Source organism: Cebus imitator, unplaced genomic scaffold, assembly GCF_001604975.1.
Source record: "Cebus imitator isolate Cc_AM_T3 unplaced genomic scaffold, Cebus_imitator-1.0 Scaffold76, whole genome shotgun sequence".
NCBI lineage: Eukaryota > Metazoa > Chordata > Mammalia > Primates > Cebidae > Cebus > Cebus imitator.
This window is the reverse complement of record NW_016107391.1, coordinates 9,267,803-9,278,884: the sequence shown is the minus strand read 5'-3', so window position 1 is coordinate 9,278,884 and position 11,082 is coordinate 9,267,803. Positions and strand designations below refer to the sequence as shown.

General features: G+C 40.1%; 1 protein-coding gene across 1 annotated transcript in view; it reads right to left on the bottom strand.

The window, feature by feature from the left end:
- Window positions 1-140: 140 nt before the first annotated feature.
- The window catches only part of ZCCHC10 (zinc finger CCHC-type containing 10), a 27,741-nt gene continuing 16,799 nt past the window's right edge, over window positions 141-11,082 (bottom strand). The window contains exons 2-4 of the mRNA XM_017532422.2: window positions 8,182-8,343; window positions 2,954-2,995; window positions 141-1,998 (exon numbers count right to left, since the gene is read on the bottom strand). Of these exons, the coding sequence (XP_017387911.1) occupies window positions 1,731-1,998; window positions 2,954-2,995; window positions 8,182-8,343 (472 nt within the window). The 3' untranslated portion in view covers window positions 141-1,730. The remainder of the gene's footprint in view (window positions 1,999-2,953; window positions 2,996-8,181; window positions 8,344-11,082) is intronic.

Below are 11,082 nucleotides of genomic sequence, written 5' to 3'. Positions count from 1 at the left end.
GCCTCCCAAAGTGCTGGGATTACAGGCTTGAGCCACCACGCCCGGCCAAAACTTTAAAATTAGAATTTGTTCAAATGCCCTTACAGCTCAAATGGAATAAGAATTGGGATTAAATAAAACAGTAAAGAGGTAACAGAAGCTTAAGCTTGTGAGCACAAATTGTGAGTTTTATTTAACTGCAAGTGATGCAACCTATGTAACACATTCTTTTCTCATCCATGTTCTTTAACTGCTAACATTACCTTTACAGAGACAAACATTATCTAATGTGCCTGATTGGTAATTTATTAACTTTATCTGTCAAGTGATAATATTCTGTAGGCAGCTTTTGAAATCATGTTTTGAGAATTTATTTACAACCACTGAACACAGATGGTTTTGTAAAACTGACAAGTAATTACAGGTTCCCTAAACTCACAACATACATATATTTTAATATTTAAATAGCTCATTTTCTTCAAAAGTAATTTTCTACTGCTTTTTCATAAAAATATAAAAGACATTTATAATTTTAAAAACCTATATTTAACCCAAATCAAAATTTTTCTACAAATGATACCTCTTTCCAAAAAGTTAAAAAGACATCACAGGATACTGTGATGTTAAACAAAAGACTCTCGCCACAATAACAGCATTTTACTTTTAAGAAATATTGTGCAGTATTTCCTTTTTAACCTTTTATGCTAGATTTCCACTATGTATATCCTATGTAAACACACCAGATTAATCCTAGTCATTCATATTTATGCAGTAGGCTGTTACATGACTAGTTAGCATATAAACTATAATACCATAATTGCAAAAATAACAAAAGGCAATCTTTATGAAAGCTTAAAAAAGCTTTTAATAAAAGGTGACCGAGGCTGCCCTAATTTGCAGTAAAAATTACCTCTTCCTCTTACCTTTCCCCCGCTTTGAATGGTACCTTTTATTGCATGTAATACACAAAGATATTTCTAGCACTTCTACTTAAAGTTAGCCTCTTACATGGCTGCTTTCTTTTCTGATACACTGACTTTATCAGAAGGCACCGAGATTAGACTCCTAAGTAGTTTCAGATTTTTTGTCCCTTTTTAGGTTCCTCTAGAATAATTTTCCTCAGAAAAGGATAACTTGAAAAACTTAAGGAACCAGAAGAAAATGAATGAGGTAACACAGCAACTTGAAAACTGTAGCATTCAAAAACTATATTAATAGGCTCCTTGAACATACCACTTAGGACAAAACATCAGAATAACTTTCTGAACATAAATGTAAAAATAGAGCACATTTATTAACAATAAGAAAACTCCTAAGCTTACAGTAACAACATATTAAATCTTACGTAACACATAGCCAAAAGCATTAGAAATTCACTGCCAAATATTCTGATGCACCACCCTGTCTGGTATACACCACTAACATATATAACAAAGTATGGCATTTATTTCACAAAAAGAAAAGACAGTTTCATCACACAAACAGATTTGGAGATTTCAGCTTTGATTAAGTTCTAGAGATATATTTTAAAGATAAAAAAGAAAAACAAGATTCACCCTTCAAATAAAAAAGTCTCTCTCTATATATAATTCATTATTAATACTCTATGCTCTTGCAATGTAAAACATTTAGAAACTTTTGAATTCTAAAAATGTTCATCAGTTAACCTATTTGGCCTTAACATATTCTAAATTCCCTTTCGAGAATCACATTAATGTTTGCAGTCCATCGGTCCAATATGGATGGAACAACTATTTCTTTTTCTTCTTCTTTGGTGGTTCATCCTCAGAGCTGCTATCTGTGCTGGTGCTGCTGCTACTAGAAGAGCTGGAATCTGAGTCTGAATCAGAGGAGGAGGAAGAGGTTGTGGAGGAGGCTGAGGATGAGGAACTAGAGGAGCTTTCGTCAGTGTCACTGTCCTCTGAGGAGGATGAGGTAGATGTTTCTTCACTTTCTGATGAAGAATCACTGGCTGAACTGTCACTGCTACTGCTACTTGAACTGGTCACGCTCTTAGACCTATTAGACAATACACAGTTAAATATATGGGAAGGTGACATGTAATAGAATGTTAAAAGCAATTTCTTTTTGAGACGGAGTCTTGCTCTGTTGCCCAGGCTGGAGTGCAGTGGCGCAATCTTGGCTCACTGCAACCTCCGCCTCCCAGTTTCAAGCAATTCTGCCTCAGCCTCCCAAGTACCTGGGATAACACACGCATGTATCTACGCCCAGCTAATTTTTGTATTTTTAGTAGAGACGGGGTTGCACCATGTTGGCCAGGCTAGTCTTGAACTCCTGACTGAGTGACCCACTTGCCTTGGCCTCCCAAAGTGCTGGGATTCCAGGCATGAGCCATCATGCCTGGCCAAAGGCAATTTTACATGATTCCAATTATATATATATGTATATACTGAAGCTTTGCTAGCATGTTATCCTTTGGTTTGATGTTTTGGGGATTGCCTAACTTGTTGTAAACCACACTCCTCTCTTTGTAAGATATTGTTGCTTCAGCAACTTAATTCTCTTGGTTGGAATTCAAGATAAGAATATCTACCATATTATATTTCAGAGGTGATAATGTTAGAATAAAGCTGCAATGTAACAACTGGGTCTATTTAAACCTCATATAGCTTGTTACTATTTCATCATCTTTATTTTAACTACTTTGGACCAGATATGGCTGGCCAACAATTTCTTATTAGTCTATTAACATTTCCTATTTTAAGCCAAAGGAAGACAATTACTTATTGTTTCCAGGTATAAGGACTCTAGAAAGTTGAGTAAAAGGAGAAATGGAAGCAATACAGTCCAGACAGGTTAAAAAAAGGAAGTTATCAGAAAATAGGATTATTTAATTATGAATTGCAATAAGAGACTTCAGATCCAAATCTTATAGCTATTTTAAAATCACCTTTCCCATCCCTCCAATTAGTATTACATATTATCTGTAAAATACTCCCAAAACCACACATACCTTTTTTTCTTGGTCTTTCTTTCTACAGTGGTTTCTCCAATGCTGATAAACATGAGAGGGGAAAAAAGCTCCTGTTAATAGGGTGATTATATACAGCTCAGACAAACCCTTCTGCTATCCCCAAAACCATTTTACACTGGAGAAACATTCTGTATTTTTGTAACATGTAGAGTACAGTAGTTCTTGTTATAAGCAAGTGGAAGATATGTTATTGTAGGCTGTATATGGTACATGCAGTCAACTTAACCAGCATCTAAGACAGACGTATCTTATCACCTGTATAAAAGTCAGGTATGTTAGTAGTTAAGATAATTAAATTGTTTTAGTCAGGAATTTAAGTTGACATAGCTACATCACTGCTTACTGAATAACAGAACAAAGCAAATAGCACAATAGCTATAATTTGTAGTTTGAGTTCACAGAATCATATAAATAGCCATTTCATAATTTTTCAAAAGCAGCTCTTTAATTTAAAAAAACCTATTTATTTTTCCACAAGCCCCCCCCGACTGTTGAGTTATTTACTACTTAAAGACCAGAAATTTAATACTTCAAGACTACGTTCATTCACATTATTCTTATTTTTTTTTGAGACAAAGTCTCACTCTGTTGCCCAGGCTTGAGTGTAGTGGTGAGATCTTGGCTTACTGCAACCTCTGTCTCCTGGGTTCAAGCAATACTCCTGCCTCAGCCTCCCGAATAACTGGGATTACAGATGCCCATCACTATGCACAGCTAATTTTTGCATTTTTTAGTAGAGATAGGGTTTCACCATGTTGGCCAGGCTGGTCTTGAACTCTGACCTCAGGTGATCTGCCCCCCTTGGCCTCCCAAAGTGCTGGGATTACAGGCATGAGCCACTGCACCTGGCCTCACTCACATTATTTACAAAGAACAAAGTCTGGTAAATCTGAATGAAAGGAACAAACGGCTTGCTGCTGCTATTCTGCCAAACAACATGCGTGCTAAATCAGGTTTTTAAATTAAGCATTAGGCCAGGTGCGGTAGCTCACACTCGTAATCCCAGCACTTTGGGAGGCTGAGGCGTGCAGATCACTTGAGGTCAGGAGTTTGAGACCAGCCTGGCCATAGTGAAACCTGGTCTCTCCTAAAAAAATACAAAATTTAGCCAGGCGTGGTGGCACATACCTGTAATCCCAGCTACTTGGGAGACTGAGGTGGAAGAATTGATTGAACCTGGGAGGTAGAGGTTGCAGTGAGCTGAGATTGTGCCACTGCACTCCAGCTTGAGACAGAGCAAGACCCTGTCTCAAAACAACAATAACAAACCCCCCCAGAATTAATTATATCACCACAGTCCTGTAAATTTAACTTTTTTTTTTTCTTTTTGAGACAGGGTATCACTGTTACCCAGGTTGGAGTGCAGTGGCACGATCTTGGCTCACTGCAACCTCTGCCTCCCAGGTTCAAGCAATCCTCCCACCTCAGCCTCCTGAGTAGCTGGGACTACAAGTGTTTACCACCACCCCTAGCTAATTTTTGCACTTTTTGTACAGACGGGGTTTTACCATGTTGCCCAGGCTGATCCGGAACTCCTGAGCTCAAGCAAGCTGATCAGCCTCCCAAAGTGTGGGATTACAGGTGTGAGCCACCACACATGGCCAACGTTTTTATATTCTGGCCCTCTCTATATTTCCTAGATAATGTTTCTGTCCTTATTGCCTGAGTCTCCAAACATAAATGTGTATTTATGTAAAGTTGTTTATACAATGGAATTACTTACTGAATTGTCAATTTGGGAGTAAAATAAGAGGGGGATCTTTACGTGTGGGACAAAAAAAAAAAAAAACAAGAGAGGGAAGTATACTTCTGGTGTGTTGCCTCACGCCTATACAGTAATCCCAGCACTTTGGAAGGCTGAGGCGAGCAGATCACAACGTCAGGAGATTGAGACCATCCTGGCTAACAATGGTGAAACCCCATCTCTACTAAAAATACAAAAAATTAGCTGGGCTTGGTACTACACACCTGTAGTCCCAGCTACTTGAGAGGCTGAGGCAGGAGAATGGCTTGAACCTAGGAGGCAGAGGTTGCAGTGAGCCGAGATCATGCCACTGCACTCCAGCCTGGGCAACAGAGTGAGACTCCATCCCCAAAAAAAGAATAAGTTTAAAAATTCTTCTTTTGAGACAGGGTCTCATTCTGTCACCCAGGCTGGAGTACAGTGGTGCAATTACAGCTCACTCTAACCTTGACCTCCTGGGTTGAAGCAATCCTCCAAGTCAGTATCCCAATTAGCTGGGATCACAGACGTGATCCCGCCACATCCAGCTAACTTTTTTTTTTTTAAGGAACAGAGTATTGCTGTGTTGCTTAGGCTGGTCTTAGACTCCTGGCCTCAAGTGATCCTCCTGTCTTGGCCTCCCAAAGTGCTGGAATTACAGGTGTGAGCCACCGCAGCTGGACAATATTATAAATTTTAATAACTGTTACATTATTGGTAATGTATATCTGTGTGTGTGTGTGTGTGTGTGTGTATAAGAGTCTCGCTCTATCACCCAGGCTGAAGTGCAGTGGTGTTATCTCAGCTCACTGCAACTTCTGCCTCCCGGGTTCAAGCGATCCTCCTGCCTCAGCCTCCCAAGTAGCTGGAATTACAAGGTGCACACCACCACGCCCAGCTAATTTCTGTATGTTTAGTAGGGATGGGGTTTTGCCATGTTGGAAAGGCTGGTCTCGAATTCCTGACATCAAGTGATCTACCCACTTCAGCCTCTCAAAGTACTGGAATTACAGGCATGAGCTACTGTGCCTGGTCCAGAAATGCATTTCCTAATGACGGATTTTTTTCTAGTTTATATATCCATAAATAAAAACTCTTCATAGTAGAATGTGACAAGGTTTGACATCAATTAAATTCTTTTTTTTTGAGACAGAGTCTCACTCTGTCACCCAGGCTGGAGTGCAGTGGCACAATCTCGGCTCACTGCAACCTCTGTTCCTGGGTTCAAGCGATCCTTCTGCCTCAGCCTCTCGAGTAGCTAGGACTACAGACATGTGCCATCATGCCTAGCTGATTTTTTTTTGTATTATTCATAGAGACAGGGTTTCACCATATTAGCCAGGCTGGTCTTGAACTCCTGACCTCGTGATCCATCCGCCTTAGCCTCCCAGAACGCTAGGATTACAGGCATGAGCTACCACGCCTGGCTAAATTCCTATTTTTAAATTTTATTTTTTCAATAGAGATGGCTCTTTGGGAATTAAATTATTTTTAAGTTTTACAGATTTAACCTGGAGAAACCTTAAACTAAATAGAATCATGGGAATGGAAAGACTTCTTACTTGACTATCACTCAATTCTCTGCATTCCTTCTATGTTACATTCCACAAGTCATATAATAATATTATCAGTAAAAAATATTTTTTAAATTGACAATTCAATTAGGTCCCCCACCAATTTTGCTGGGGGAAAAACCTTAAAAAAATAATTTACTCTCAAAAATCATGGCCAGCTGGGCATAGTGGCTCACACCTCTAATCCCAGCACTTTGGGAGGCTGAGGCAGGTGGATTGCGTGAGCTCAGAAGTTTGAGACCAGCCTGGGTAACGTAGCAAAATCTCGTCTCTACAAACATAAGCCAGGCATCGTGGTATGCACCTGAAGTCTCAGCTACTTGGGAGGCTGAAGTGGGAGGATCACTTGAACCCAGGAGGTGGAGGTTGCAGTGAGCAGAGACTGCACTCCAGCCTGGGTGACACAGTGAGACCTAGTGAGACCGTATCTCAAAACAAACAAAACTATTATGGCCATTTACTTTCTCATTACAAACACCACTATTTTGAAAAACCATCTAGGTTTTTATACATGAGGACAACACGCTGAAGTATGATTAGAGATGGGTGAGAGATATACCTTTCTTTTGTGAGATTAGAGAAGGTTTGTTGGAAAAGGGGAAGTATAAAAGCAGACCAACAGGGAAGTTCTCATCTAGATTTGTTTTAGGAAAAATTGCATATAAATGTTGATAAACCGGCCGGGCGCGGTGGCTCAAGCCTGTAATCCCAGCACTTTGGGAGGCTGAGGCAGGTGGATTGCGTGAGCTCAGAAGTTTGAGACCAGCCTGGGTAACATAGCAAAATCTCGTCTCTACAAACATAAGCCAGGCATCGTGGTATGCACCTGAAGTCTCAGCTACTTGGGAGGCTGAAGTGGGAGGATCACTTGAACCCAGGAGGTGGAGGTTGCAGTGAGCAGAGACTGCACTCCAGCCTGGGTAACAAGAGCGAAACTCCATCTCGGGAAAAAAAAAATGTTGATAATCTAGAAATTGGTTATTTACCTATTTCTGCACAACTCTTGAAGAAGTTTCATGTCCACAAATTGGAAGACTGCTGCCTTGAAAGTCTAAATATTTAAGACAGTATTATATAACTAATAACCCTTATGAAGATGCTGCTTCTTTTCCTTTTTTTTTTTGAGACAGAGTCTTGCTCCATTGCCCAGGCTGGAGTGCAGTGGCACAATCTTGGCTCACCAAAACCTCCAGCTCCTGGATTCAAGCGATTCTCCTGCCTCAGCCTCCTGAGTAGCTGGGATTATAGGCATACACTACCACACCCTGCTCATTTTTGTATTTTTAGTAGAGATGAGATTTCACCATGTTGGCCAGGCTGGTCTTGAACTCCTGGACTTATGTGATCCACCTCACTCAGGCTCCCAAAGTGTTAGGATTACACGTGTGAGCCACTGCACCCAGCCAATTTTTCTTTTTATAAACATAAATCATAGCATATTATATATTCTGTTCTCTACCTTCTTTATATACCTGATATATAAAGCTTTCTATGTCAGCTCATATAATCTATCTCTTAATTCAACTGTCATTTCATTGACAGTTGAGGCAATAGAGCAAAATGATTAAGACAATGAATCCGGGGCACAGGCTGCGTGATTTAATGCTTATTTTTTTCTTCTTACTAGCTGTGTGACAATGAGTAAGTCATTCAACATCTCCTTGCTTCAATTTCTTCATATGTAAAAAGACAGTAATACTACCTACCTTAATAATGTAGGTGTCAGGTTTAAATAAGCTAATACTTATAAAGACCCTAGAACAGTGTTTGGCACATAGCAAGCATCCATTAAACATTAGTAATAATATAATTAAAATCTGGAGAACTACCGTGAAACATTTAGTCCTTTAATAAATTCTAGAAATATACATTTAAAAATATATTCCTTTGGATAACACATGTAAACCTACCTTTGTTGTAATAATAATCTGTTTTCTTTTTCTTTTAAAGCTTTTTTTAGTTCTGCTGTCCTTGAGGGCCTATGTAGGTATTTTCTTTTTCCTGTGCATTCATAAGTCCAATGTCCAAATTCCAAGCATTTCTGACATCTTACATGTTGCTTATTTGCTTCACTACAGAACAAAAAATAGAATACAAGCCTTAAAATTTTGTCTTGAGACTTTTGCCTTGTAAACTATAAAAATATAAAGGATAAAATAATGTTTACTCTTATGGTCCAGTTCATAAAAATAAACATTTTACTCTTTATGTTAGATTTAATACAACGAAGTATAATAAGTATAATGATATGGTTGCTGTGACCTCACCCAAATCTCATCTTGAAATCTTGAATTCCCGTGTTGTGGGAGGGACCTGGCGGAGGTAACTGAATCATAGGGGCAAGACTTTCCTATGCTGTTCTTGTGATAGTGAATAAATCTCACAAGATCTGATGGTTTTAAAAACAGGAGTTTCCTGCACAGTCTCTCTTTGCCTGCTGCCATCCATGTAAGACATGACTTATTCCTCCTTGTCTTCTGCCATGATTGTGAGGCCTCCCCAGCCACGTCGAATTGTGAGTCCAATAAAACCTCTTTATTTTTTAAATTGCCCAGTTTGGGTATGTCTTTCTCAGGAGTGTGAAAATGGATTAATACATAAAATAAGTGGTTGAAAGCATAGATTTTGAAGTTAAGATACAGTTGAATTCAAATCATGGCTCCTCAATTAAGTTCCAGTTAATGACAGACTAGGTCATTCAGGCTACTTTCCAGCTCAGAACTAGAAAAGACTGTCAAAACATTTTTAACAAGCTTCTTTAAGAATCAGAGAATCAACAAGGGGGTAAAGAATAATCAAGCTGACCAGCTGAAGTGACTCACATCTGTAATCCCAGCATTTTGGGAGGCCATAGTGGAAGGACTGCTTGAGGCCAGGAATTTGAGAACGGCCAGGTATTTGAGAACAGCCAGGCAGGACAACATAGCAAGAATCTATATCTACAAAATTGAAAAAAATTAGCTAGGGCCAGGCACGGTGAGTCATACCTATAATCCTAGCACTTTGGGAGGCCAAGGCAGGCAGATAACTTGAGCTCAGGAGTTTGAGACCAGCCTGGGCAACATGGTGAAACCCTGTCTCTACAAAAAATACAAAAATTAGCCATGTGTGGTAGCACACACCTTAGTCCCAGCTACCTGGGAGGCTGAGACAGGGGGCTCGATTGAACCCAGGAATTCGAGGCTGCAGGAAGCTATGATTGTGCCACTGCACTTTAACCTAGGCGACAGAGGGAGATTCTTTTTTTTTTTTGAGATGGAGTCTCACTCTGTTGTGTAGGCTGGAGTACAGTGGCACCATCTTGACTCACCACAACCTATGCCTCCCAGGTTCAAGCGATTCTCCCAACTCAGCCTTCTGATAGCTAGGACTACAGGTGGGCAATACCACACTCGGCTAATTTTCATATTTTTTGTAGAAGTGGAGTTTCACCATGTTGGCCAGGCTGGTCTCGAACTCCTGACCTCAAGTGATCTGCCCACCATGGCCACCCAAAGTGCTGGGAATACAGGCATGAGCCACCATGCAAAGATGGCTGGGTGCGGTGGCTCATGCCTGTATTCCCAGCACTTTGGGAGGCCATGGCGGGCAGATCACTTGAGGTCAGGAGTTCGAGACCAGTCTGGCTAACATGGTGAAACCCCGCCTCTACTAATACAAAAATTAGCCAGGCTTGGTGGCGCACATCTGTAATCTCAGCTACCAGGAAGCTGAGGTGGGAGAATTGCTTCAACCTAGGAGGCAAAGGCTGCAGTGAGCCGAGATCACGCCATCGCATTCCAGCCTGGGCGACAGAGCAATACTTCGTCTCAAAAAAATAAAAAAAAGAATAATCAAAAGAAGATATGGAAGAAGACGGAAATCCAGAGTTAAGTCAACTTTTATGCTGGTTTTGGCCATCGCAGGAGGGTAAGCATCATGTATTACAAGCTAGAGAGACAAACTGTGTCACTGTTAAGAATGAGGGCTATATCCTAAAAATAAACGCAAGTTTTTACAAACTTCAGCCAACTTCTAGTTACCTAGAAGACTAAGAAAAATCCAGTCCCTGAAATTGGGCTGAGATACAGCCAAGGAAGAAAAACAAGTAAACGAATTGAAAAGGAAGAAATAAACCTGTCATTTCTTATCGATAATGCATTAAGTATACTGCAAATCCTAATTAATCTGCAAATAAAATATTTTGAAATAATTAGAATTAAGTGAGTTTAGCAAGGTTTTACATTCAGGTCAGCAAAACAGAATTTTTTTTGAGATGGAGTCTTGCTCTGTTGCCTAGGCTGAAGTGCAGTGGCACAATCTCGGTTCACTGCAACCTCTGCCTCCCGGGTTCAAGCAATTCTCCTGCCTCAGCCTTCCGAGTAGCTGGGACTACAGGCGCATGCTGTCAAGCCCAGCTAATTGTATTTTAGTACAGACGGGGTTTCACTGTGTTGCCCAGGCTGGTCTCGAACTCCTGGGCTCAGGCAATCTACCTGCCTTGGCCTCCCAAACTGCTAAGAATACAGGTGTGAGCCACTGTGCCTGGCCCAAGTCAGCCAATTTTTCTGTAAAGGGCTAGGTAGTAAATATAACAGGCTTTGTAGAACAAGAGGCAAAACTGTAGATATTATATAGATACCCATATAACATAAGAGAAAACAAATTTCCTATTTTGTGGATGAAAATTACAGTATTTGAGTATAATTTTATATAATGGAGGGCTACAAATGAGAAAAATGAAATTCTTCTTTTGGAGTCTAAGATTTCACCCAACTGATGTGGCGCCTGGGATGTGCTTTAAAATGCTAATAAAAAGGAGAAAGACACAG